The following is a 20050-nucleotide window of genomic DNA, read 5'->3' as shown; positions in this document are numbered from 1 at the left end:
GTTTGTTAGATTGTATACTTGGATATTTTAGGGTTCCATAGTTTTAAGTTCAAGTTCGATTATAGGGTTTTGAGAAGGTTTGAACTTTGTTTACCTTAACACCTTAGGGTTCTGACTGGATAGGATCTGGGAGCTAAAGACCTCAGATATCACGAACCTCGAACCTTGAACTGCTTCCACGGACCACGAACTTGCTTCCCACGAACCACGAACCGCGAACAGCTTCCTCGCGAGCAACTCCTTGCGCGCGAACTCACCCCCGAGCCTAGTAACTATAAACCTCGATAGGGTTTTAATAGAAACTCGATCACAAGCTAAGGATGCTTGTGTATCGGACAGAACTTCGAGATCAAGAGATTCTCGAAGAAGGAGAAAGAACAAGAGGCGGTTTTAGGGTGTTTAGGGAAGAAGGATCGGCGGCTGCCTATTAGGGTTTTAGGGTTAGAGACTCGTGCTGATAACGTGTTATGAAAGTAGAGTTTAGGGATAAAGCTTTTGTGATTCTTATTGATAATTCCCAAGGATTACATGCATATATATAGTAGAGTACAATGTCTAGGGTTAAACCGACTTAAGGATTAAGGGCCGAGTAAGGCTTCGGCCAATGGGCCGAAGCTGTATGGACTGAGTAAAGCCTATGGACCGAGACTCCATAGCTTAGTACATGGGCCGGTCTATTGAGTCCACTAAGTGTTTCACAACACTATGTTCTTTTTTTAATTTTGTTTTCATGAAAAAATCGATTTCCTTTTTCCCCTCACCACACACTTTATTATTGGTAAAATCATTGTGGGCCTCTATTTCAAAATGTTATGTGGACATTGGTGAGCCCATTAGAATTATTACAATTATGGTGTAGACTCGTAATTTCGTAGTGGATCTGCCAAACATTGTTTCACTTAAGTCTAATTAATTAATTCCCGCCCAGTTACTATTCGAAAGCTTTTGATTTTGGGGATTTTTTTGTTTTTAGGGTTTCGAATTCATCTCGAATTTCAAAATTGTTCTAATTTTTTTGCAGATTGCGATTTAAAGAAATTTCAAATTGGTCCTCGAATCGAATTGAGCCTCTAGTTGTTTAGAAGAAATCATCTATAATGCCGAAGAGAAAAGCAAAGGAGTGTGTCAAACCCACTGAAGAAGATAAGGACGATGACAACAAGCGAATTCGAAGAGAAGAGAAGAAAGAAGACTTCGTCGACGAAGAAGGTATCTGAAATTCATTCCAAATCGAATTTTTTAGGGTTAATTTTGATCTTTTCAAATCTGATTTTTTTGGGGGTATATACAATTTGTGTAGTTGAAAGACAAATCGCTGCGATTAGGGCGATCCGTGATGTTGAGATTGAACAAACTTTAACTGCATTGAGGTTGCTCCGTTCATATTTTACTAAAGAACAGCTCGATACACCTGTGTTGGACTTCTTCAAAGAGAATCTTCCGGATTTGTCTATATCGAGAAACGAAGAAACTGGGGAGATTGAGTTGAAGTGGAAAGACAAAAATGGTGATTCTTCGGATGGCGTTGTTGACATGAATTATTCTATTCTTAAACGCTTGTCAATGGGTTTATACACTAATAGGCCTTCTCTTGGTGGCTGCTATGATTTACCTGATAACGGTAGGCAGTGAAATGGGTTTTGAGTATTTTTGAGATTTTGAGATTTTGTTCTGGTGTTAAAAACTTTTGACTTTTGGTGGCAGTGAAAGCAAGCCTGTTAGGTACTGATAACCCACAGCTCGATAATCTTGTAAGTTTATATCTTCTTGGCGGTTTCCTGGAATCTGATAGATGTTTATTTGCGTATTAGAATTGGGGATTGTAGCAAAGATAGAACATTTAGTGAATGTGTCATTTGCTTTAATCAGTTTTTCAGGCTTTCATCCAATTGAGTAGTGTACTGTATAGCCAGTCTTTACTTGTTTGTATTAGTTATGTGTAGGTTACAGTAAACCGTAGTCTGGACTCTTTTGTATTATGTCAACCTTGTATTTATCTTCTGCGTTCCAAAATTATACAAAACTACTTCAGGGCGGTCTTATATCTTTGTCTTCTTGCCATTTTTCTGGTGGTTTCCTGGAATCTGGTGGATACTTATGCCTATTAGAATAGGGGATTGTAGCAAAGATTGAACATTTAGTCCAGATTTGTCATTTGCTTTAGTTAGTTTTTCAGGCTTTTCACCCAACTGAGCTAGTGCACTGTATAGCCAGCTTTTACTTGTTTGTTTTAGTGATGTGTAGATTACAGTAAACCGTAATCTGGACTCTTTTTATTTATTTTGTTAACCTTGTATTGATCTTCTGCGTTCCAAAATTATGCAACACTACTTCAGGGCAGGTCGTAGAAGACTCTAATTTGTTCATTTCTCTTGGGTTTTTAGGTTTTCCAGGGGACATCTGACAACCATATGCTTGCAAGCCATGCTGCTTTTCAGACTCCTGGGGTATGTATTTTATGACTGTCTTCTATCTTGATGCAGTTATCTCGTACGTTTCTCTGTTTGGTTCTTTGGCATGTCTTTTTCCTTCAAGTTTTTGTTTTAACATTGATCCAGAGAGAAATAAATCAGTTTATGTGTCGGAATTGATCAGTTATATTTTCTGTTGCAGAATGAGCTATGTTTGTTTCAGTGATAGATTTTGTACATATAAGCAGAGACTCTACTATGATACTTGTAATTTTTTCAGGTAAGTGGGCAGAGACTCTCTTTTGGAATGACACCAAAGACTCGGAGGCTACCAAAACCTGGAGAAATGATGCTCTCTGTGCATGGCTCTCCTTTGGGGGTCTACAAAGAAGACCACAACATTGGAGCTATAAATGGTATGTTTATAGATCACTGTCGTTCTCTGTTCTTGCTCCATCCAATGAGTTCAGTCATAACATGCATTCTTATGTGCATCAACTGATTTTGCAGAGGAAAACAGTTGAAGAGCTTCATAGATTCAGACACTTTTGGATTGTGATGGTTTACTCTTCAAGTTGTAGGATCTACTCAGATTCCAAAAATGCGGCGATATATTTGTTATCTGTGTTCTTTCGCATACTATGGTAATTGAAGTCTTTAGAACAACACAACCATAAACGTTTTGTTTATAAATAGATTGAACTTTTTAGTTACAGTTTACCAATTAATTACAAGACAAGTGAATAGTTCTTTCTTCTCTTTGATCTTCCCATTTTGTCATCTGGATCTGAAGAAAATACTGGCTGCTCTTCTTGATTATACCTGGAAACTTTCTCATGTCCACTTAAGTTCTTCAAATAGTTTTTTCTGCAGTTTTTCTCTGCAATCTTCAACAAGTCTGATAAAATTATGTTCCAAACATGCTTGTTCTGAAATTGTATGACAACATCGCAATTAGTCTCAATCACAAAATAATCAACCGAACTGGAACTGTAGCTTTGACAGTGGAGTCATCAAATGGGTATCAAATAAAGAACACTAACCATGATTCAGGGTGGAGTGCAGTACAATCAGATTCACATCCAGCTTAGAGTTTGTTCGGTTTTGTTACATCTTTATCTTGCAACTCAGTCAAATTTCTCCCACGACGTCCTTACGACTGTCTCGTGGCCTGCTTGAACGAGTTGATTTCCTGTTTTCAGAATCCGAACCAGGTAGTCTTGACCCGAAAACTTCAAGGGCTTCCAAGAAGAACTTCTTATTAGGTACAATCCCATCTTTCTCCATTTTCTTCACCAGAATTTGGACATGCTCCTTCATATCTGCCTTGGTAAATGCCTTATATAGAAACCTATACGTCGATGCATCTGGATGAACTCGAAAAGCACTTGCATTATGGAAAAGCTTATCTGCTTCCATGTGAAGACCATTAACACAGTAAACTTCAAGCATGGCATTTAGTGTTGACGCTTTCAACACCATCTCTGATTCAACAACCTCCTCAAATATTTCCCTAGCTCTGGAAACAGAGCCACAGTAACCGTACATCATAATCATGCACTCATATGTGATAAAACTCGGCATGTAGCTCATATCATTCATCTTCTTGAAAACCCATTCCGCCTTATCTATCAGATGAGCTTTCCCATAATTTATAATCATTGAATTGAATGTAGGCAGAGTTGGCTTCTCCTTGGACCGCATTAAACTCTTAAAAGTCTGTTCCATCTTCTCAAACTCTTGCTTCTTACCATACGAGTCAATAAGCAAATTAAAGGTAATGATGTCTGGCTTACACTCATGACTCCTCATACGAGTAAGCACAGATTCCATCTCCTTAATCATCCCGTTTTTCCCATACGCATCCATAACACCGTTAAAAGTGTAAACGTCAGGAGAAACTGGACTCATATCCAAGTCTTTAAACAAAGCATTAACTTCGTCCACTTTACCGGATTGAGCAAAAGCCCTCAAGAGGATATTATAAGTCACAACGTTGGGCTGACACCGTTCCATCCCTTTCATTCTATCAAAGTATCCACGAACTTTCTCTAAAGCTTTTGCCTTGTCCCGTGTATGAAGATGAGCTGTTATGAGGGCGTTGTAAACAGAAGCATCAGGACGACACCCACTGTTTTTCATCTCGGAAAATAGCCACATTGCCATCCTGGTTTGACCCTTTTTGCCCATTACGGATATCAATTTCGAGTAGACTCCATTATCTGCGATGTACCACCTCTGTTTCTGCATCCACCTGAACACCTACAGAAGAATCACCAGCAAGTTAAGAATAAGAAATTTACACAAAACAGAGCTTATGAATCTACCAATGAGCAAACTTGATAAAAATCCAATCTTTTTATAGACCCAGAAGCTGAAATTGAAAACACAAAATCCAGAATCGGAGCCAAACCTCAAGGCATTGGAGCCACTTGTCGGTTTTGCCAAGTTCTTCAAAGAGGATGAAACAGTGCTCACCTCTAACGACTTTCACATACTTGTCAAGGGTCTTCACCAATGGCTCTCTGTCACTGATCCTCGACATCAGACTCCGAACAAGAACTCTATTCTCTCTCTCCGCGCTCTCTCTCTCAGCAAGTCTCCTCCTTGACGAAATCGCACCGCAAGTTATCCTCGTCTTCGTCGGCCTCCTCGCATCGCTGAGATTCAATGAGAAACGAAGCCATCTGTGGTTGGTTTCTTGGGGAAACGAAGAGATGAAATCGGAGAATCTCAGTGATGATGGCGATGTCAACATGAAGTCTATGGACATTTTTCTGGTTGATTGAGTGAGAGAGTACGAGGAGTCGTGTTTTTTGTTTTTTCTTCTAATCCTTTAACGGTGGATAAGGGTTTTACAGACAGGACAACAAAATTAAGGGTACAATCAGAGAAGAAGAAAAACTAGTTGGATCGTTTCTGTAAATAAAATTAAGAGAAGTCGGAAATAATTGAAAAACAAAATTAAGGGTACAATCAGAGAAGAAGAAAAACTAGTTGGATCGTTTCTGTAAATTAAATTTAGTGAAGACGGAAAATTAATTGGGCTCGTTTCTGTAAATACACAAAAATAAAAAAATAAGGATCAAATCTTCGGGATTTTGAACCCGACGTGAATCGAACACGCAACCTTCTGATCTGGAGTCAGACGCGCTACCATTGCGCCACGGATCCTGTTGTACTATTCGCTACAATAAATGTATTTCTAGTATACTTCGTAATATGCTCATAATGCTTGCTAGTTTTTACCACTATTCGCTACAACCATAAAAATGTGGTTTGGTGTTTGCAGTTATAGCTTCGATTTTCACCTTATCACGACAACCATTGAAATCTCTAATCAACTTTTTCTTAAAAAAGAAATTAACAAAAACGAAATTTAGGAGGAAAAAAGAAAATCAAATTCAAGGATAAAGATTGGTAGGAGACAAAACAAAACAAAAAAGTCTATTCAAAGAAGAGGAGGAATAGATAGAGAGCTAAAAACACAAGACTACATTTGTTCCAAGGAGGACGTTGGTTCATTTAGTCGTCGTCGGTCGTCGAAGAAAGATTTATTCCTTCTTTCTTCGCCGTACACGATCGTCGTCTAATGCTAGAACCATCAAATCCAATGGCTACAACTTCTTCTTCTCCTTCTTCTTCCTCCTCTTCAACCCCTCATTCGTCTCCATCACCTTCTCTGTCTCCATCTGCCACGCCGCCACGTCAACATATTCTCCTCGAGCCACCATCTTCAAAAAAGAAGAAAAACAGAACAAATGTTTTCCGAGTCATACGCACCGTGTTTCGCTCTTTCCCAATCTTTACAACACCATCCGTAGTAGCATGCAAAATCCCGGTTATCCATCCCGGTTTAGGCTTACCGGACCCGCACCACAACACGTCAAGAATCACCGGGACGTTATTCGGATACCGTAAAGGCCGTGTAAGTCTCTCGATTCAAGAAAACCCTAAATGTTTACCTTCTTTAGTCGTCGAGCTCGCCATGCAAACCACGACGCTTCAAAAAGAGCTTAGCTTGGGAATGGTGAGAATCGCTCTCGAGACTGAGAAGCAACCTCGATCAGATAATAACAATAACAAAACAGAGAAGAATACGGATATTTTGGAAGAACCGTTGTGGACAATGTATTGTAAAGGAGAGAAGACAGGCTACGGTGTAAGACGAGAAGCGAGCGAAGAAGATCTCAACGTGATGGAGTTGTTACGTCCGGTGTCTATGGGAGCCGGAGTATTGCCGGGAAACTCGGAGTTAGAAGGATCCGACGGCGAAATGGCGTATATGAGAGCTTATTTTGAGAGAGTTATTGGGTCTAAAGATTCAGAGACTTTTTATATGTTGAGTCCTGAAGGTAATAATGGACCCGAGCTTAGCTTTTTCTTTGTAAGAGTTTGATTAATTTTTTTCTTCTTGGTTTTAATTAATTTAACGTGCATGTATAAATGCCCGGATCGGCGGCTATCGACGTTATATAGTAACATTTTAGGATAATTCTAAGAATTAATTCATTATTTAAATATATTGATACTTGGAACTTGGAAGCAACCATGTATAAATTGTCACTACATCTTGGCGCCTGGAGGTGCTGGTACATTTTTTTGACGTGCTTGTTTTGAATTACTTCCTCCAACGTTAATCTTGATTTCTCTGATCATCATTTTTTCCCAAACCCCTTCTTCTTTTCCTTCTCGTACAATTAGTACAAATTAACAACCATCAGTATTTTTGAATATTTAAGATTAGTATCTCTAATTAGACTCAGCATAGGCAAGCTATATATGATCTTCATCGTCCGTGTGCAGAAAATATGTGTCACAATAATTATTTGGTTCAACGTAGATGAGGAAGGTTATATCATTTTCACAGTAGTAGATATCCTAGAAGATGTAAGATATACAAGGAACATGCATGCACCCTTTTCCGAAACGAACTTTACATTAATGAATATATTAATAAGAAAATAAACAACTTTAGTTTGGTTTGAGAATAGAGATGAATAAAGTTTATAAAAATAACTAGAAACTTACTTGTCATGGAGGAGGACTTGTATGGAATCCGAGCGGAAGCAATGTTTGATGAGTCAACGAACAATAGAATAATCAAAGCAACAAACCAAGTTAAACGGTGATACATTTTCGTTTTGTTTAAAATAATTAGTTCTACAATCTAGAAATCGTTTATAACGTATATGACGATTTGTATTAATTTTTAGAAAATGATATTTTATTTCATTTGGCGAGAAGATGTACGCATTTATAGAATAATGGTAATCAAGTTTTCTCTGACGAGAAAAAGTCGTCTCCAACTCTTTTGAATTTTGATGTATTATCTGTTAGTTTCGAAGAACGGTCCAAGTCATCGTCTGCTCAGACTCTTACCGTTAGAGACGGTCAAACGACGCAGATGCTGCTTGGAGATAAAAAAAAAATCTTGTTCTAACGTTCTAGTTTTCTTGGAGATAAAACGATCTTATTAAAGTCAATCCCTTTTTCCCTTTATCAATAAAAAATTAATCATATCAATCTCACTATTTTTCTTGCAAAAGATCTTATTGATGTTGTCAAAAAAAAAAAAAAATATCTTATTGATGAAATTTATTCTATTAGTTGTTTGGTTACAATAATTTCAGTTTCAGTTTAAATTAATGAGATGTCATAGACGTATCTCTTCATTAGTTGACCTTTCACAATAAAATATTACTATAGGTTTTTGGGTTTTGATGATAAATGATATTGTATACGTGAGAATATAAAATAAACATTAATTGTGAATATATGTGGCTTTTATTCCGCAACTGAACTAAAAATGTCAACACATCATAATAAGAATTAAGAAGCTTTCAATATGATCGTCTTTAGGATTTGGTGGAGTCGATGCCTGTTGGTAGGTCAGGTGCACGCTTTGAAATTCTCTCACTGCAGTTTTGATCTATCTGATGGCCTTTTCATCCCATATTACCCTCTTCAGCTGTTTATTTTATGTTTATAATATATCGAAACAACAATGTAATAATGATCAATTATGTTATAAAGTAAAAAAAATTCAAAAGACTCCTTTTGGTTGAGGTATATATTCGCTTCAATTTGATCTCTATAATAGCCGTAACATCCCAACAATGTATCGTTTCACCCTGTAAGAAAACACACTATAATTTCTCAGAATATATGCTATTTGGGCTAATGTTGTGTTTGATGATCCAGAAAACAAGAGAACAATCAAAGTAAACAAACAAACCACTGCTTTATACATTTTGAATTTTTTTTTTCACTTTTAATATTATGAGTTTTAGAATGTAACCTTTGAAATATATATATATATAGAGAGAGAGAGAGTTGAATAGAGAGAACTAAAATTACCCAATTAATTTTTTTGGTCAACCAAAATTTATGCTCTCTTTTTTTTTTTTACTTTATCTTTTTTTTTTTGGTGAAGATAAAGTAAAATTAAATTTATGCTCTCTTTTTTTTTTTACTTTATCTTTTATGAACATATCAAATATCCATTAAAAATTTTCTTGATATAGTACTGCTTTAAGTTAAAGTATATATTTTAATATATCTTTCTTTAGTATTAGATTAAATTTTTCTAACTAAAAGAATCTGATGTTTGCAATCTATTAACTTTGTAGAGAGATTGTGTAAATCCTCAAATTCCTTTCTATTTACTTTTTCTTTTGTGCAAATCAAAATATTACTTCGGAGCGCTAAATAAAGAAAATATTTAGTTTCTTCAGATGTTTTAATCTTATAAACAAGTTACCAAAAATGCTATCCTTGCCCGTCACGACCACGAGGAATATACCTGCTTCGGAACGAAATCCTTGAAACAATTTTTTTTTTTTTTTTACTATTTATTATCAATAAATCTAAATCTAAAAACTATAATCATGTAATATATTTGGAAACAACAACACTGATTGCTACAAGGAGTTGAAGGTTGGTTTCCAAATAATCAATACAGTAACTCAATCAAAAGAATATTTAGGAATTTTTTTTAGATACAGTAATGGGTTTTGATACATTGAATTATCCAGTTTTTTTATTTATAAAATAATAAAATAATAAAATAAAAAATAAAATACAGTAGGAGTTGTAAAACTTTTTAAAAAGAGCTTTTCCAAGTAGGTCTAGGACAATCTTCATAATAAAAGAGCTTCTTGCATTGCATGCGATTGGTATTATTGAGAACACTACATTCATCGACAAGGCAGAGAACCAACAGTCGCATAAGGATATAATTCGCTAGATCCATCAATCAAAACTAATTAATACGAAACAGAGCTTTTTGTGAAGTGCAAGAAACAGAGCTTTTTGTGAAGTACTACCTTAACGATGTCTAATGAAGTAACACGACACAATAAAAGGAGTAAGAAGGAGGCGTCTCTGTCTCTGTCGTTGTTGCCACTCGATCTTTCTCTGAACTGCTTATCCCGCCTCTCGAGATTGGACAGCGCGGCCTTGTCTCTGACCTCCAAGAGCCACCGCTCTCTCGTGGTTTCCCCTGAGCTCTTCCGCACGCGTGAGCTAATGGGTTGTACCGAGGAGTACTACTATGTCTGCTTAAGCATTCCTCCTGCCCCAACTCCACGCTGGTTAATCCTCCGCCGTAGAGGGCCTACTCTAGATGACGCCGCTGTTAACAAGTCAGTGAATCAGCGGCTGAGACCGATCCCATCGCATCCTTATCAGCCTCCAGAATCGTCGTCTTTCGTAAAGCTGGATTTGGGGATCTATGTAATCGGTGGACTCATAGACGGAAACCCCACTTCGAGTGTCTTGTTTCTTGATTGTCTTTCTCACACGTGGAGCCGTATCCGGTCCATGAGAGTGGCTCGTGCTTCACCAGCGGCGAACGTGGTCGACGGTAAGATCTACGTCTTTGGAGGCTGCGAGGAAGTTGATTCTTCCAACTGGGCAGAGGTGTTCGACCCGAAGACACAAACTTGGGACACCTTGCCAATGCCTGAGGATCCGGAGATTCCAAAGAACACAAGTGTGATCGACAAAAGTGTGGTGATGGAAGGTAAAGTTTATGCCGTGGACGAGAAGGAACAAAGCTTCTACTACCTGCCACGTGAAGGTATATGGAGAAGAGGGAATCAGGATTCTCAGCGAGGAAACAGAAAAGACTGGTGTGCCATAGGGAACCTGTTATACTGTTGTGGTACTCGCGGGAAAATACTATGGTGTGAGCCAGCTGATGAGTTGGATTGGAAGGAGGTGAAGGGTTTGGATGTTGTGCAGTGGTGTGTATTTGCTTTAAAAGCAAACAACTGTGCTATGGACGAGACTCTCGCGTGGAAGCTCCACATGACCGAAGATGGTTTCAGCAGACTGAGCAGCAATTCTCGAGGGAACCTTGTGGTCTTCCTGAGAGTGCATATCCCTCGTACTGAGCGGTTGGAGCTTTGGTGTGCGGAGATTTCTTTGGAGAGACGCGAGGGAGGCGATATTTGGGGGATAATTGAATGGGCCGATGCTGTCTCTAAACTTAATCGTTTCTCATATAATGTTAAGGTTTTATATTCTGTTTCTCTCAATGTTTGAAACTTTATGTTTTCAATTTTAACCTTTAAGCCTTATTTATACCTGTTTTCTTGTCAACTTAACTAATATAGTCCCATTTTATCATTTCATCTCAGGTCTAATGGCTGGCTATAGGATCAATGAATCACATTGCAAGTAAGTTTTTTTTTTTTTTTTCAGGTGCTATGTTTGGCCAATCTTCTTTCATAGGATTCTGAGAATTGATTTAGACAGTATGTTCTGCTTGCTAAATATCAGCCATCTATGAAACTTACATATGTATATCCTATACGAGATTAGCATCATTAACAGGCTCCTGAAACTTGTAAAAGCAATGAAGCTGTTCTACAAAATAAGAGAGGTTCAAAGTAACTTATAGGCACACTCAAAAGGTTATGCAGGGCAGTCACGTTCTAGGAATCTCAACACATTCAATTTGATATTAATCTGAAGGCTAAAGAGATTCCAAATGTCTATACGTACTTTTGAAGTTGCAGGAAATTCGTAGCAGGTAAACGTTCAAGACTTTCAATTTGTATCATTCAACTACATCTTTTGATTCCCCCTTTTAGTAAGAACTATAAAAAGTTGACTTGGATTAATGTTTTTTCTTGCCTAATAAAGTCTTCTTTTTTTTTATTGGACTAAAACAAAATTAAGTTTTCTCTGCATTGGACAGCAAAGTCTTTTACTACTACTATTCGTCCCGACAAAGGAGCCCACGTTAAACTTGTTTAATAACCACTACCGAAAAATGTTATTGCCGTTTTTTTTTTTTATAGTTTGCATCTTGACCGTGTCAAACTTGTTTAATAAATAAATTAATAGACGCGCATCTTTAGACTCTCTGTTAAAGTTTACCGAGTCTTCTCCGACTGCTCTAAAACATTTTCTTTTTCTATATGATTTTTCTATTTTTGGTGTGGAAAAAGTCACAATTCCAAAAAGAATAATGTATTGAAATAAAGGTATTGTAAAGAAATCAATCTACGCAAACACCAAGAGTGTAGATTTGTTCTAAGAAAACAAGAAAATCTTGAAAACAAGCAACGGCGGCGATTTTGTCGACATGTCGTCTCCAACTAAACCTTCGGTCGCCATGAACGACGAGAAGGCACAGTCCGAGCAGAAGGAGACGTTACCATTGGTGCTCTCGCCGGTCACGAATCTGATTCTTCCTGACGACATACTTTTGAGCGCCCTAAGCCGCATTTCAAGATTGTATTACCCAACCTTCTCCCTCGTCTCCAAGAGTTTCCGCAGTCTCGTTGCTTCACCTGAGCTTTACAAGACTCGGTCCATCCTCGGTCGCACCGAGAGTTGTCTTTATGTGTGCTTAAGGTTACTTAACGACTCTAACCTCCGATGGTACACTCTCTGTCGGGTTCCGGATCGGAAACTAACCAATTTCTCAGGCGGTCATCTATTGGTCCCGATCCTATCTCGCCATGCTCCTCCTGCTCACTGGTCCAGTGTGGTCGCTGTTGATTCTAAGATCTACGCTATTGGAGGGCCTATAAATGATGCGCCATCCTCTAGCGTCTCGGTCTTGGATTGTCAGTGTGACACGTGGCGTGAAGCTCCACCCATGCGGATGGCACGGAACTACCCTACTGCGACCGTTCTTGACGGGAAGATATATGTAGCAGGAGGCTGCGAGGATTGCACTTCATTGGATTGTATAGAGGTGTTTGACCCAAAGACACAAATTTGGGACTCTGTGGCAAGTCCTGGCACTGAGAGATGCGAGAGACTTGTATATAAGAGCGTTGGGCTTGAAGGCAAATATCACTTGTTTGGAGGTGCGGGACGTCATGTGGCTTACGACCCGAAAGACAAAGGAGGTAGATGGGACTCAATTGCAATGGATATGGTCGATATGGGTCGTCGAACATGGGTTTCGTATTGTGTGATAAACAATATATTGTTCTATTATAATGATAATGATAGGAAGTTTAAATGGTATGACTATAAGAAAAGGTTTTGGAGAAAACTGAAGGGGTTGGGACGGCTGATCAAGTTTCTCTCATATAGCCGTGTTAACTTAGCGGCTTACGGTGAAAAGATGGCGGTTTTGTGGGACACTTTTGTGCCTTGTAGCTCAAAGAACAAGATGGTTTGGTGCGCGGAGATTACAATTGAAAGGCACGATGAATACGAGATTTGCGGTAAGACCGAGTGGTTCGATGTTGTGCTTAGAGTTCCCAAATCATATGAATTGGTGCATGTTGTTGCTGTTACTGTTTGAATTGATGATGATTCGCCCGAGTATGTGTATTATTGGACTGTTAAAATTTGGTGGATTCTCTAATTTAGTAATTTTAGATTTTTCACTCGTATTTCGAGGCCCATTATCTTTTAGAGGAGATAATTTTAGATTTTTCACTGGTGGTTCTCTTTGAATTACTTTTTAATTAATAATAATTAAATATTAATAAAAGAAGAGAGAGGATGAGAAAAATAAGGAGAGAAAATAGAAACGTTACTCCCACAAGCATCTGTAGAACCGTTTCTATACAGCTGGCCAGCTATTAATGGACCAAATTATTTTTTTAATTAATCTTTATAATAAATATTAAAATACTATATATTGAGCAACTCTCAGAGAATTTACCAGTAATCATGTTTATTAAGTCCTTTCAAAAACATGTGGAATATCACACGTGCAACCTGAGCGAGTAGGTAAAATGCGTTCGATGACTCTCACAGCAGCGAAGTGAAGTGAAATCTGTAAGAGGGGTGTATTCAACTTGGCATTTTAAATGATTTGTGTAAGTTACAAATCTTATGTTATTCAATCATGAATTTTAAAAAGTCTCATGAAATCCACTGTTATTGAACTAATGATTTAAAAATTTACTTTAAAATCCACTGTTATTCAAAATAGTTTGTGGATTTGGATTTTAATAAGTTTTAGGGATTCTAAAGGATTTGTTTAGTTAAAAATACAGAAATCCAAATCCCATTGTTTTAGGTGGGATTTGAAAGAATTTTACCATAAATCATATCAACTTCTCTAAAAGCTATCAGAATTCCAAATTTTCTAAATCTCATAAAATCATACAAGAAGAGGCTGAAGACATTGGGAGGTTGGTTGCTAATAGAGCTATCATCCATAACAAGTTAACAACCAACGCATATGATTAGGATCTATTAATTAGTATTGACAATTTTTTTTGCTTACATACAAATAAAAGAAGGCACCAAATCCCCACTAATGCAATAGCCATTAAAGTTAGTAATTAAATTCCAATATATTCAATATTAATTATTATGGCATTTAAAGAAAAATATTAGGATAAATGCTGTCGCAAACAAAATATATATTTATTAGTTTCAAAGATTATAAAAGGCTAATATTCATATCACAGGTAAGATGCAACAATAATTGAAGATAGAAATCAAATCTAATATCAATATCCTGAAGGGTACCGTCCTTTTCTTGGATCACTTACTGCCACAAGCTTACTCATTCCACCCGAACTTTTATCTGGTTCTTGAACCACAATGAACTGAGAAATCGTTCCTCCTGCGATTGGCGCTAGGACATGACCTTTCTTCTCCAACTCAAGTCTTGTCTCTTTGGGAATCTCGAAATGGTCATTATACACTGTTGTCCAGTTCTCATACTGAGCTTTGTTCGGAATTAGCTGTAAATTAAAGAAGTTACCAAAGGTAAGCTTTAGTTATGAACGAAGAAGAAAGTTTCTCATTTTGGGCACAAGGGTATAAAAACCTGGTGGTAGATTCTTGGAGCCGCAACGGAAGAGAGAGGATCCATGTTGAGGAAGAAATGATTCAAGAAAACTTCTGTTGTACCGGCGATGATGTACATTCCTCCGCTAGCACCCAATGCGGCTTTTACTTTACCGTCCTGTGCACACCAAAACAGAAAACAAAAACCCATCGTTTAAATAGAACTAAAATACAAAGTTACTTGTACCACAAGAATTAGGGTTTTTTCTTGCCTTGAGTACAATGGTGGGAGTCATAGAGGACAAAGGTCGTTTCCCGGGACGAATGAAGTTAGCCGGTGCCGGTGGCGGCACATCTGGATCACCTCTGGATTTCATCGGGATCGAGAAATCATCCATTTCGTTGTTTAGAACCATTCCGGTGCTCGGAGAAATCATGTGTGCCCCGAAGTATCCGTTGATTGTACTAGTCATTGAAACAACATTCCTCTCTGCATCCATTACCGATAAGTGGCTCGTGCCATGATCATTGATCTGATTCCATCTAGGAGTTGGAGAAATAAAATTTGATAAAACACCTAATACAGAAGAAAGAAACCTGTGGTCTATAACTTATTGAGAAAAAAACTTACTTGCCACCGTAATATTTAGGATCAAAGGTTTTCTGGTCGTTAATCTTGCTCTTCAAGTTTTGTGCAAACTTTGGAGACAACATATCTGAAACAACCTTACTAACATTAGGGACGAAATCTGGATCCCCAAGGTTCATCCTAACCGCGAATGCATGTTTGAGAGCCTCCACTAGTCGATGAACACCAAGTGGGCCAGAAACACCCGATGGAACACCATATTGAGCAAGAATATTCAAAATCTACCAAACAAGAAACTCGCCATATAAATATAGGTTTCATATGAAATGTGAAATTTTCGCCAGAAAAAAAACTTGACTTACAAGGACCATTGCAGCGCCACCGGATGATGGAGGAGGCATACCGAGTAGTCGGTAACCAAGAACATCCGCAGATAATGGTTTTGTAACCTTCACTTTATAATTCTGCAAATCTTTCATAGTTATTATCCCACCGGCTTTTTGTATATCACTTACAAGGTTGGCCCCAACCGTGCCATTGTAAAACGCTTTTGGACCGTTTTCAGCGATTTGGCTTAGAGTAAAAGCCAGTTTTGGGTTATGGCAAAGAGTCCCTGGTTTCTTGAGCTCTCCGTTTGTAGCATATACCTCAGAGAGACCTTTATCCGCTAAAATATCACTTCTAGTCGCGTTCATCTGCATATAGAGATATTTTGAAATCTTGAATCCATCAGCTGCAATTTTCTCTGCAGGACTCACTAACTGCTTCCAAGGTAACTTCCCGTGTTCTTTCCAAGCCGTGTATAGACCAGCAACTTCCCCGGGGACTCCTACTGACAAGGCTCCTTTCTTCTTTTTCTCGGGATTATCACCATACATATTCTACATATATATCGACAGAACACAACCAATCAATAATGTCTAACATTCAGAAACGTTACTGACACGCATATTTTGATAAGAGAAATGAAAAAACCATTATTAGTAAAATCACGTTAATTACCTCAGTGGCGCTTAGAGGAGCGGTTTCTCTAGAGTCATAAGCAATTTCCTTGCCATCAGCAAGCTTAATAACTGCAAACGCTCCACCACCAATACCGCTAGACGCTGCACTCACGACGCCCAAACAAAGAGCAGCAGCGACCGATGCATCAATCGCGTTTCCTCCTTGACGAAGAACATTCGTCCCGATTTCAGAACACCGTCCGTCGTCAGTCGCAACCGCACCATGATACGTAACAATGGTTTGCTGTCTTTTCTGAGCCGCCACAACATTTTGTAGAAACACGATAATTATAAGAAGAGCGATCGTCGCGGTACGAACGAACGACATTGCTACAATATATGGAGAACCAAACCAAAGGTTAATGAATCACCGAACGTAATATATAACTTGAGTGTTATAAAAACATCCATAAAACTGGAGGACAAGCATTTGTTAGAAAGAAAAAAAACAAAACAGCTTACAATTCATCATGTGGATGTCTTTGTCTTGGAACCTCTCCTTCCTCTTCGTTTATGGAGGAGAAGCATTTGTTGAGACGAGTATTTATTATAGTTTGCGGTCAAAGCTTCTTTCAGCTTTTCGGGAAGGTAAATTATGAAAGTAAAAGCCTTTCCAAAATTTGCAACTCGTTAGACTATGTACAATGGGGGTGTTGAATTATAAATTAAACTGTTGAATTCATACAATGGGTGTTGAATAATAAATTCAACTGTTGAATTCATACAATGGGGGTGTTGAATTATAAATTCAACTGTTGAATTCATACAATGGGGGTGTTGAAAAATGAAAAAAAAATCTATGTGGATTAAACCATGTTGAATAAACAAAAATGGGGACCACTAAGACACATGATGCATTATTATTGGTTGTTAAAAATTCTTTATACTTTAATTTTCATCATAACTACTCCTTCTGTCCCACAAAGATTGATGTTTTGGGATATTACACATTTTAATAAAACAATGATTACTGAGTTTAAATATATTTTTTTTTCTTTGACTAAAAAGATATTATATAATTTTAAACTAATAACAATTCAAAATTTTAAATATTTTCAATGATTACTTTTTGAAGCTTACAAAACATCAATCTTTGTGGGACAAAAAATATCTCGAAACATCAATCTTTATGGGACAGAGGGAGTATTTGATATCATTTATTTTATAGTAATCAAATTTTTATTTTATTTTGCTTTACATCAAAATTTATTATTTTTCATACTCTATAAATAAAGATTTGTTTCATTTTATTTGAACATATAAGAATAAAATAATAAAATAAATAAAGTAAGGTGTTAAATTTTATTAAACAAAACCATTGTAAATGATAAAAATAGAATGAATGTTGAATTATTAGGTGGAGGAAAGAAATGATGATGTGGAGTATTAAAATGTAAAAAGTAGGGTGTTGAAAAAAAAAAAACAATGTATTCAACTTGACATTTTAAGTGATTTGTGTAAAAGTCTTCTGAAATCCACTGTTATTGAACTGATGATTTAAAAATCTACTTTAAAATCCACTGTTATTCAAAACAGTTTGGAGATTTGGATTTTAATAAGTTATAGGGATTCTGGAGGATTTGAGAGGATTTGTTTAGTTAAAAATATAGAAATCTAAATCTCATAATTTTAGGTGGGATTTGAAAGAATTTTACTATAAATCATATCAACTTCCCTAAAATCTATCAAAATTCTAAATTTCTTAAATCTCATCAAATCCTCTAAAATCATTGTTTGAATACACCCCCTTAAAATATAGTATTTCCTTTTTTTAAAATGTTCTGTACCTAAAGAGTCAAAGAAGTCTTTTTTTTTTCTAGCAACGTGTTAATGATTATTTATGTTTTATTGGGCTGTTAAAATTTGGTGGATTGTCTAATGTTAGATTTTTTCACTCGCATTTTGAGGCCCATTATATTTATTAAGCCCATGTTTGAGAGAGTACGTAAAACGCGCTCGACGACACTCACAGCAGCGAAGTGAAGTGAAATCCCTAAATTTCTCACCTGAGTCTGTTCTCTGCAAGTCGGAGAAGAAGAAGCTGAAGACATCGGGAGGTTGGTTGCTTAACGGCTTATTTCTTAGTTCCGCCAATGTATTCCCCGAAGAGGAAGAGGAATACGGTGACGACGACGACGAAGAAACCATCGCTTAAGAAAAAGAAGCTATCACATTCACCGCCGCCGACGCCGATTCCGTCACTTCCTGACGATATGTTATTGAGTATCTTCGCACGCGTCTCGAGAGTGTATTACCCGATTCTCTCTCTCGTATCCAAGAGCTTTCGATCTCTCATTGCATCACCTGAGCTTTACGAGACTCGGTCACTCTTAGGCCGGACCGAGAGCTGTCTCTATCTGTGTTTACAGGAGAGGAATCCTGATAGTAACCCTCTCTGGTTCACTCACTGCCTCAAACCTGATCGAACCCTAACTAAAGGCACCAGGAAGACTAAGAAGACGAAGAAGTCAAGGGGCAACATTCTGATCCCAATCCCAGTTCCAAATCCTCCTCTTGCGCACTGGTCAGGTCACGCTTCCGTTGGTTCTGATATCTACTTCTTTGGCGGATACATTGAGAATGAGAATGTGCCTTCATCTAGAGTCTTGGTCCTAGACTGCCGGTCTCACACGTTGCGTGAAGCTCCAAGCATGAAGAGGGAAATGTTACACACTTTTGCTACCGTCATTGATGGAAAGATCTATGTAGCTGGAGGCAACCAAGACGAGGATACAGATTCCTTGTACCCGATCGAGATATTCGACTCAAAGACCCAAATTTGGGATCATATGCCCATTCCTTATTGGGGGCAAAACTGGGGTGGTCTATCAATAAGCGCATGTGTTGAAGGAAAGTTCTGCATGGTGTTTGGGAGGATGGCTATGGCTTATGATCTAGAGGAATGTAGATTGGACTTTGTCGATTGTCAGATGGCTCGGAGTTGGTGTTGGTCTTGTAATTGCACTATAGATAATGTTTTGTTCCGTTATGGTGGAGCTATCCGATGGTATGACACTAAGCAGAGTTTGTGGAAAAATGTGAAAGGTTTGAAAGGACTACTACCTAAGTTTGGCAAGAATGTCTATGTGAAGTTGGTGGATTATGGTGGAAAGATGGCTGCTTTTTGGGCCAGTCTTGTGTCTCCTCGTAAAGGTAAGTACAAGACAATTTGGTGCGCGGTGATTGCGCTTGAAAGGCCCAACAGTGAGGAGATTTGGGGGAAGGTCGAGTGGTATGAGGCAGTGCTTACAGTCCCCGTGTCATATGAATTCGAGCATGCTCTTGCTGTTATCGTTTGATGAATGACATACAGGACAGGCTTGGATGTGGTGAAACGTTTTGTTGGTATTGTATCATTTTGTTGGATGATTGTGTATTGTCTTTTTTTGGCTTTATGCTGTTGACATTGTTTCACTTGTAAACCTTTGATAATGGTTAGCTTATTTCTCTACTGCTGAAGACCTTATGAAAACACTGTTTTGGTTGAAAAGAAAGTTTACTTTTTTCATGGTGCAAGTGCAAGTATATAACTCTTAGCCGTCGTACGTTATGGAATCATGTAGTGACGCACTACTATATATAACATTTTGTTTTGAATTTGTGTTCTTTTGAAATGCTTTTTAGCTTGGAAATCTAAGTTAATTAGCTTTTTGAAGTTGCAGGTAAAAATGTGAGATTTTCAATTTGTTTTTAAAATCACCCCTTTTGGGATGATTATCCTCTGAGGTCTTCTAGCTTCATGATCAAGTAAGTTTTTAAAATCACATTGCAAGTAAGTTTCTTCAGGTGTTTTGGCTATCTTGTTGATTAATATATAATAT

General features: G+C 37.6%; 6 protein-coding genes, 1 non-coding gene and 1 pseudogene across 7 annotated transcripts; 5 read left to right on the top strand and 3 right to left on the bottom strand.

Moving 5' to 3' along the window:
* On the top strand, positions 891-3150 carry LOC104729280. The gene is made up of 6 exons (XM_010448213.2): positions 891-1209; positions 1301-1621; positions 1705-1751; positions 2385-2447; positions 2692-2827; positions 2922-3150. The coding sequence occupies exons 1-6, from the start codon at positions 1098-1100 to the stop codon at positions 2933-2935; spliced, it is 693 nt and encodes a 230-aa protein (XP_010446515.1). The 5' UTR covers positions 891-1097; the 3' UTR covers positions 2936-3150.
* On the bottom strand, positions 3076-5244 carry LOC104729281 (annotated as a pseudogene).
* Positions 5514-5585, bottom strand: TRNAW-CCA. Its single transcript has one exon. It is a non-coding gene; the product is annotated as a tRNA-Trp (tRNA).
* On the top strand, positions 5836-6955 carry LOC104729279 (protein MIZU-KUSSEI 1-like). Its single transcript, XM_010448211.2, has one exon. The coding sequence runs from the start codon at positions 6004-6006 to the stop codon at positions 6808-6810; it is 807 nt and encodes a 268-aa protein (XP_010446513.1). The 5' UTR covers positions 5836-6003; the 3' UTR covers positions 6811-6955.
* LOC104729278 (putative F-box/kelch-repeat protein At3g24610) lies at positions 9621-11700 on the top strand. Its single transcript, XM_010448209.2, has 2 exons — positions 9621-10931; positions 11057-11700. The coding sequence occupies exons 1-2, from the start codon at positions 9747-9749 to the stop codon at positions 11060-11062; spliced, it is 1191 nt and encodes a 396-aa protein (XP_010446511.1). The 5' UTR covers positions 9621-9746; the 3' UTR covers positions 11063-11700.
* On the top strand, positions 11823-13279 carry LOC104729277 (F-box/kelch-repeat protein At4g39580-like). The gene has a single exon (XM_010448208.1). It carries the CDS (start codon positions 12010-12012, stop codon positions 13186-13188), a length of 1179 nt encoding a protein of 392 aa, XP_010446510.1. The 5' UTR covers positions 11823-12009; the 3' UTR covers positions 13189-13279.
* On the bottom strand, positions 14247-16976 carry LOC104729275 (gamma-glutamyltranspeptidase 2). Its single transcript, XM_019233800.1, has 7 exons — positions 16692-16976; positions 16228-16559; positions 15588-16106; positions 15268-15506; positions 14909-15179; positions 14677-14814; positions 14247-14590 (listed from the first exon to the last, which is right to left on the bottom strand). Exons 1-7 carry the CDS (start codon positions 16699-16701, stop codon positions 14354-14356), a joined length of 1746 nt encoding a protein of 581 aa, XP_019089345.1. The 5' UTR covers positions 16702-16976; the 3' UTR covers positions 14247-14353.
* LOC104729274 (F-box/kelch-repeat protein At4g39570-like) lies at positions 18067-19680 on the top strand. The gene has a single exon (XM_010448206.2). The coding sequence runs from the start codon at positions 18323-18325 to the stop codon at positions 19526-19528; it is 1206 nt and encodes a 401-aa protein (XP_010446508.1). The 5' UTR covers positions 18067-18322; the 3' UTR covers positions 19529-19680.

The sequence above is a fragment of the Camelina sativa genome, chromosome 12 (genome assembly GCF_000633955.1).
Source record: "Camelina sativa cultivar DH55 chromosome 12, Cs, whole genome shotgun sequence".
Classification (NCBI taxonomy): Eukaryota; Viridiplantae; Streptophyta; class Magnoliopsida; order Brassicales; family Brassicaceae; genus Camelina; species Camelina sativa.
This window is presented reverse-complemented; position numbering and strand designations above follow the sequence as displayed.